The sequence below is a fragment of the Neophocaena asiaeorientalis genome, unplaced genomic scaffold (assembly GCF_003031525.2).
Source record: "Neophocaena asiaeorientalis asiaeorientalis breed wild unplaced genomic scaffold, Neophocaena_asiaeorientalis_V1.1 scaffold1, whole genome shotgun sequence".
NCBI classification, from domain to species: domain Eukaryota; kingdom Metazoa; phylum Chordata; class Mammalia; order Artiodactyla; family Phocoenidae; genus Neophocaena; species Neophocaena asiaeorientalis.
This window is the reverse complement of record NW_020171981.1, coordinates 1,444,935-1,452,655: the sequence shown is the minus strand read 5'-3', so window position 1 is coordinate 1,452,655 and position 7,721 is coordinate 1,444,935. Positions and strand designations below refer to the sequence as shown.

Here is a 7,721-nt window from a genome sequence, read left to right as displayed (position 1 = left end):
ACGAACCCGTGTCCCCTGCATCGGCAGGCGGACTCTCAACCACTGCGCCACCAGGGAAGCCCGGGGGATACTCTTCATTGCGGTGCGCCGGCTTCTCATTGTGGTGGCTTCTCTTGTTGCAGAGCACGGGCTCTCGGCGCGTGGGCTTCAGTAGTTGTGGCATGTGGGCTCAGTAGTTGTGGCTCGTGGGCTCTAGAGGGCAGGCTCAGTAGTTGAGGCACACGGGCTTAGCTGCTCAGTGGCATGTGGGATCTTCCCGGACTGGGGATCGAACCCGTGTCCCCCACATTGGTAAGCAGATTCTTAACCACTGAGCCACAAGGGAAGTCCCTTGTCTCTTGTTTCTAATCTCTGTGAGGGTGGACGCCACCTCCAGCATCCTCACTGTTCTTGTCCATTGTCCTTTGAGGTCAGAAAGACAAAAAGAACCTTATGAATCTCTGGATCAAAGGTCAACAATGAACGTCTGTATGCAGGTTGACATTGGCTCTTCCTTCTTATCCGTAAGTCCAACTCAGAAAAAAGAAACACATTCCTCTTACTTAAAAGTTGACTGGAGAGCTGAACTTTAGGGTTTCAAAATAAAGCCTATGCCTGTTGTGTGGTTTTAAAATCATGTTAGGGCGGATAATAAGGTGTGAACACCCTGTCCTTAACATTTTATTCAGCACTCTAAATAAATTTCACAATCCAAAATGGTTCAATCATTTCAGTTTTTAAAATCGAATGAGCTCCTTTTACTGCAGTCTACTGCATCTCAGTACGTTGGCACCTGTGATCTGGCCCTTTCCACATCTGTCAACAATCATTTAGTACAAATACAGCATCTCAACACATGCCAAGGAAACCCAGAATGAGGGTTTCACCTCAAGATAATTTTCAGAGTAGCCATATACTTTTGCCCTGACATGAGGCTAATACTAGCCGTAAACATAGGTCCCAGGTGGTACAGGACTAGAAGGCTGGACGTGGGAAGACTCATGGAGAGAGGCTTTCCCGATGTGACTGCGATGGGAGGCCACATACAGCTGGTTTCCACGTCTGTCCTTCTGTCTTTAATCCAGGCTGAATCAGCGAGTTCATATTTCTTAACTTTTCAGTAGAGGAGAAACATCCAAGGTTTAATTTGCTGTAATGCTTTGATGGGAAACATATGTTTGACTTAAGACAGTGTTGCTCTTTTCCTCTGAATAGTGGTTGATGCTTAGCTATCAACTTCATTCTGTGGTTACAGAGTGCCTACAGATTCATTTTTTATGTTTTATTCAGTGTGCCTAGAGGAAAACAAACTACATTATTTGGTTGTTTTTATTATTAAGGTTTGATACTCTCATGCAGCTCTTATTGATTTTATATTGGAAGGTACAATTTACATGAATTACATTCAGGTTTACTCTTTTGTAATTTTTAATTTGGGTTTTTATGCCAAGTCCCATGTCCTTTTCTTAAGGACTGGCTTGTGGGATTGATGATCTAATTTGTGGTCTGGTCATATTAAATTCCTTGAGTGGAAAGTCCTTTCCTTTGCCTGTTTCTTCCTGAGACTGACCTATACCACCCCCTACCCTACTTTAACAGGCTTTGTTTCCCAAGCAAGACAAGACAGAGCTCTGTGGACCACCCATGGGGTAAAAGACTTCAGCAATGGAGAGTGGGAATAGGAAACACCAGCTTGGCTGAGTGACACGTTTTGGTTAGAGGTGTGGCTAGATTTGACAAGGGAGCAAATATCTGAGCATCTATTCCCTTTGGGACTTTCAAGGTTTTCGGAAATCTGGCACCACATCACATATCCCATCTTCTTTCCCAAGACTTTTATTTTGACCAGTCTCCTAAAAGCTCTGCAAACATGCACTTCTGGTCAGATTCCTGTGGCACTTCTGGTAGATACTGTGGAATCAAGCCCTTCACTGTTAACATCCTGTATCGTCTGCTATCTTCTTTGTGTTTTTAGCTTTCCTCTCCATCTAAAATGTAAGCTTCTTGAAGTAGGAGGTATATCTTATGTTTCTTTTTTAAAAATTAACCAATTAATTAATTTTGGCTGCACTGGGTCTCAGTTACAGCATGTGGGATCTAGTTCCCTGACCAGGGATCGAACCTGGGCTCCCTGCACTGGGAGAGCAGAGTCTTACCCGCTGGACCACCAGGGAAGTCCCTTATGTTTCTTTTTATCTCATGAAATAGTCAGTTCAGTGACGTACATTATTATTTGTAACGATAATGCAGCTAGATCATAATCTAGAGCTTCATTTCTGGGTAAAATATTGCATTTCTTTAAAAATATTCAGAAATAATTTAGTTGACTTGCAAAAGTAAATGTATTGAAGCATAGAAACAATTACAGCAAAGCCGTCATTTCAACTTTTTCAAGAGAATTCTAATAAGAAAAGGAAAAGAAGCAGAAAAATTGGTTAGTCATCTATTTCTGTATGGAAACTTTTTCCCGAAGTTAGCCGGAAAGATGGCTAGATTGATGCAACTTCTTCGTTCGTGTCTTTTAGACTGTTTTCTCTGAAGGACACTCTTGTTGATCTGGAAATTGCCTATTTAAGTTTCACCGCAGAAACGTTGCTGACTTGAGACAACTTTGCCATCCACCACCGCCTCTACGATGGTCTTTAGTCACTCTAGTCTAGCTTGGATCTGAAAATCAAAGAATCACAATGTCAGTCTGGAAACTGTCACAGAAACATACGTCAAGAGAAATCCAAATGCATTCACTGAGTATGTTCTGTCTGGGTAAGAGGACGTGAACACTAGTATACACTTTTTATATGACAAGCAATGCGTGCCTTTACGTTTCAATTATAAAATTATCAGGAACATGAAAAAAATATCTACCTCTTCCTTGGACAGAACAGCTTCCAGATCTTGAGTCACTAGACATGGATGAATCCCTGGATCCAGTGTTTCTGGACCCCGTGTTTCTGATCCCGAGTTTCTAAAATCAGATCCTCCAAAACCAGAACCACTGGAGAAAAAAAGAATTGTTTTCCTTTGCCGTTTGCAAAGGCAGGAGAAACCCTCCACGCAGAGGGCTCTTTCCCATGAAGGCAGCTGTCATTTGATTGGACTCTTTTACTTTATAAATACAAGTCTGGTCCCCAAGCCCCTTTTTGGTTTCATAATGTAAATACACCCAGGTCTGCGTTTAGCATGTTCCTGACTTTCATTTGCCCTCCTTCTCCATCAAGCAGGCAGTGGTAGGGATCAATCTCCATCTCCAGGCGGGTCTTGATGTCCAGCAGCTGCTCATACTCTGTGTTCTGGCGTTCAGTCTCACCCCAGATCTGGCAGATCTGCTCCTCCAGGCCGCTGATCTGCATCTGAATTTGTGACAGCTGTGCCATGTAGCCAGCCTCCATGTCAGCCAAGGTTCCTTCCAGGGAGCTTTTCTTTTCTTTTCTTTTTTTAACATCTTTATTGGAGTATAATTGCTTTACAGTGGTGTGTTAGTTTCTGCTTTATAACAAAGTGAATCAGTTACACATACATATATGTCCCCATATCTCTTCCCTCTTGCGTCGCCCTCCCACCCTCCCTATCCCACCCCTCCAGGCAGTCACAAAGCACTGAGCTGATCTCTCCAGGGAGCTTTTCTAAGGGAAAAAGCAAATAAAAATTTCATGATGAAAATAAATCATTGGATGATTAAAAAAATACATTTTATAAGATACTAGGAGAAATGCACTTTCCATGAGTTACAAGCTCTATTGCTCTATCATTGTTTCCTTAATTTTTGTTGCCATTACTTTTTTAAAACGAAATCTTTTATGGAAATAGATATATTACTTTTAACTGGAATGTCTCATGCTTTCAACAACCACAATACAGTCCTCCCTAATCCTGCATTTATTATGTGCCAAGTGGAACATCTTGGCAAAGAAAACCGAATTGCTCCACTGGAGAGTTTTGAAAAGCCCTTTGCACAAACCATGGCCAGTTGGGACTGCAGCTCAATTTCCAGGGCTTGCAGAGTGCGTTTCAGTTCTGTGGTCTCATTCTTGGTGGAACTGGCTGGCCTGGCATCAGCATCGGTAGAGATCTGTGCTTGCAGAGATGCGCTCTAAATACAAAAAAAATGCAGTCTCGTTGCAGGCTGATGATGAGATGAGGCCGATGAGATGAGTGGAAGTGGCGTGTGTGTGTGTGTGTGTGTGTGTGTGTGTGTGTGTATGTATGTGGCTGCGGGCAGGGCTCGGAGGCTCAGGGTGGTGATCTACCTGCTCGTTGAACTGCTCTTCAGCCTCGCAGTGGTTCTGCTCAGCCAGGTCCTCATACTGTGCCCTCATGTCATTCAGTAACTTAGTCAGGTCCGTCCCTGGGTTCAGTTCTACGGTCACATCCCCTCCGGAGCTTCGTTGCATCCTCTTCATTTCCTAGCATGAAGGGAAAATAGACCAGAGTGATGAAAACTGAAAAGCAATGACTTCCTAAAATGTGCTTAAGCCAACAAAACGTTGAAGCTAGCACACTGAAGGGGAAAAAAAGAACCCAACAAATTCACATATAATTTTCTCATCATTACTTTTCTCCCCCGGTTATAGAAGTTGGAAATCCATCCAGATGGAATTTACTGTCATAGAATGGATGTGGGGGAATCTCTGTAGGCCAGTCATTCAATCGTGGACCGTGTTCCTACCTCCTGGTGGTTCTTCTTCAGGTAGGCCAGCTCCTCTGTGAGGCTCTCAATCTGCTTCTCCAAGTCAGAGCGAGTCACGGTCAGGTCATCCAGCACTTTCTGCAGGCCATTGATGTCAGCCTCCACGGTCTGCCGGAGATGCAGCTCGTTCTTGTATCTGGAAGGGTACAGTACAGCCCATTTCAAAGAGTATAGTCCATCCTTCCATATTCAAGAAAATATTTTCTCCCCTGAGCAATCTGATCATTGAAGGCTAAGTTTTCTCTTAGGGGTTTTTCCCTCATAAAGAAAAATCTGAGCCTTACATTAATTCTATTGATGGCCAATATTTTTGATAACAAAAATTTCATCCTGAAGCTGCCTTTCTTTTCTTGTTGGTGGAATGATGGTTTTTGAAATGTACCCTCGGGATGTTTGTGAATTCAGGTCTTGATCCCCTAAAAGGTTTCTTTAAAATTTAGAGTAAACTAAGCCAAGGGATTGAATTTTATTTCCTTTAGGACGTTTGTTTTCAAGTCTTCATTTTTCTTACTTCAGTCTGAAGTCATCCGCAGTCAGTCTGGCATTGTCAATTTGCAGAACAATCCCAGCATTTTCAATAGTGGCAGTAAGGATCTAGAAAAGACAATAATAGTGAATAAATCATGGATGCTTTTTACCTGTGTCTACATGCCCACCTGTGAGAGTAGATGTCTCCTGAGTTAGCTTTTAAAGGTGAATTGCTTTGAAAATGTGCTTAGTAATGACACTGCATTGATAATCCTAATGTATTTAGACATCTTTCTGCAAAAATTAACAACTTGCACATTTATTGGAATGGGTATGGAACATTGCTTTACAGAACACAATTCTCTGAATATTTCTGATGCTTTGGAAGATCAGTTGCTCTATGGGCTCTTTCAGAAACAGTGTGAAACATGAATTCCACTTCCAAAAAAGTCTTTAAAAATATACGTCCCATACAACCGTGGTTAAACATTTTAGATTCCACCACATTCTCATACAATATTTGCACCAGACTTTCTAGGAAGAAAAATAGTTGTAAGACGATTTAAATCTAGCAAGACACTAAAATACATCAACCTGCCAGAGTTAATCACAAAATAATTAGATGAAGCTTGTGTCAACTCATAGCCATCACTCTTATGTTAATCAACTACCTGGCATTGTATAAATTTTACTCTTATGTAGAAATACTCAAATGTAAGATGCAAACAAAATTAATGTGGTTGGATGTCGTGTATACAGTACTGTCATAGTTAAAGCACACCAAGTCCCATTTTACATATACAACAAAACAGATATGTTTTCAAATAATTCCTTGATTTAAATTCACCATCATGGTCCATGATCTGATTAAATGGGAAAGCTACAGAAGTAATAGAAATTCAGACATGGCTAGTGTCTTACCTGATTCCTGAGATCTTCAATGATTGGATAGTATTTGCTGTAATCTCTTCCAGCTCCACCAACTCCAGACCCGGGCCCAAATTTGTCATACCACTCCTTGATTTTGTTCTCCAGATCAGCCTCCTCCAGGGGACTTTGTTTAGGTAATTGGCCAGCCAGTCACTGAGGTTCTGCATGGTTTGCTTTTCACCTCCAGAGAAAAGCCCCCCATGGCCAACACCACCACCCATACCACCACCATAGCTGTAGAAGCCTCCGCTAGCACCCCCCGCCGAATCCAGCCCCTCCACCAAAGCCAATCCCAGAGCCTGAAGCTCCTCCCAAACCGCCCCCTATTGAGAAGCTACCAAAACTCCCTCCAAAGCTGCCTCCAAAGCCCCTGCTGGAGCCCCCATTCAGGCCACGGCTGCCGGCCCCTCCTCAGAATCCCCGGGCAGAGCCTCCCCCCAGACTGCATCTGCTTCCGCTGCTGAAGCTGCTGCCACCAGCCCTGGAGGAGGACACGCGAGATGAGCAAGACATGGTGTTCCTGCAAAGGACTGGTTTGTCCAGGTGAGGAGAGGAGATCGGGAACATCCTATTTGCAAGCTGCCTTTTTGGCCCTCATATACATACTTTTAGGGTATTCCTTTTCCATGTCCGTTCTTAATTCCTCTTACCCTTTTGCTCATCCTCGATTGGATATATTCTTTTTTCCTCCCGAATCCACTCTACTGGCTTTTATTTCTGAAGCTGGGTCAGAGCCTCAGGGCATTTACTATATCAAGAAAAAAAGAAAAAAAAAAGGTGGACCAAAGCAAAAAAAACTATTTTTCAGAATTATAGTTTTAATCTTTCAGAGGTTTTGATGAGTGATAATTCTTTTCTGAAAGAGCAATTCTGTTAAATTTGCTTCTTGATTTCCCACTTGCAGAGCACATCCCCGGATTCACAGATGTAATTAAAATACTTACTAGGACCAGAATGGAAATTTCCCGTCAAACTTGTGACTTTCTGTTCATATTGTTCTCTTAAAGTTGAAATGACCTTTAGCATCAGCATTTGTTTCAGATTTACTTAATTGTCCTTCTCTGTGATTACTTCAATCAGCGTATTTCTAAGGTTGTTGAAGTTTGTGATTTTAGACGATTGTGCTACAAAGATGCTTTTCTTTCTGATTGAATTTGACTCTGATATAATGATACCAATTTCCTTCTTTAGAATCAAATCCTAAGAAACGAAGAGATACTGTTGATTTCTTTGATAACTGGAGAAGGGGAGCTGAGTCACTTCTTTTAAAATTTATTTATTATTATTTTTTTGGCTGTGCCACAGGGCATATGGGATCTTAGTTCCCTGACCAGGGATTGAACCCGTGCCCCCAGCAGTGGAAGCACAGGGTCCTAACCACTGGACGGCCAGGGAATGCCCTCCACTAGGTGCTCACAAAGCACCGAGCTGATCTCCCTGTGCTATGCTGCTGCTTCCCACTAGCTAGCTATTTTACATTCAGCAGTGTACATATGTCGATGCTACCCTCACTTTGCCCCAGCTTCCCCCGCCCCCACCCCGTGTCCTCAAGTCCATTCTCTATGTCTATGTCTTTATTCCTGCCCTGCCCCTAGGTTCTTCAGTACCTTTTTTTTTTCTTTTTAGATTCCATATATATGTGTTAGCATATGGTATT

General features: G+C 42.5%; 1 protein-coding gene across 1 annotated transcript; it reads right to left on the bottom strand.

Moving 5' to 3' along the window:
- Positions 1-2,546: 2,546 nt before the first annotated feature.
- On the bottom strand, positions 2,547-6,577 carry KRT24 (keratin 24). The gene is given in 13 exon segments (XM_024743481.1): positions 2,547-2,586; positions 2,588-2,622; positions 2,624-2,646; positions 2,845-2,935; positions 2,938-2,974; positions 3,181-3,398; positions 3,938-4,069; positions 4,227-4,382; positions 4,646-4,802; positions 5,178-5,260; positions 6,056-6,186; positions 6,189-6,325; positions 6,327-6,577. Coding segments are annotated over 13 exon segments (1,491 nt in total).
- Between the last annotated feature and the right edge of the window lie 1,144 nt (positions 6,578-7,721).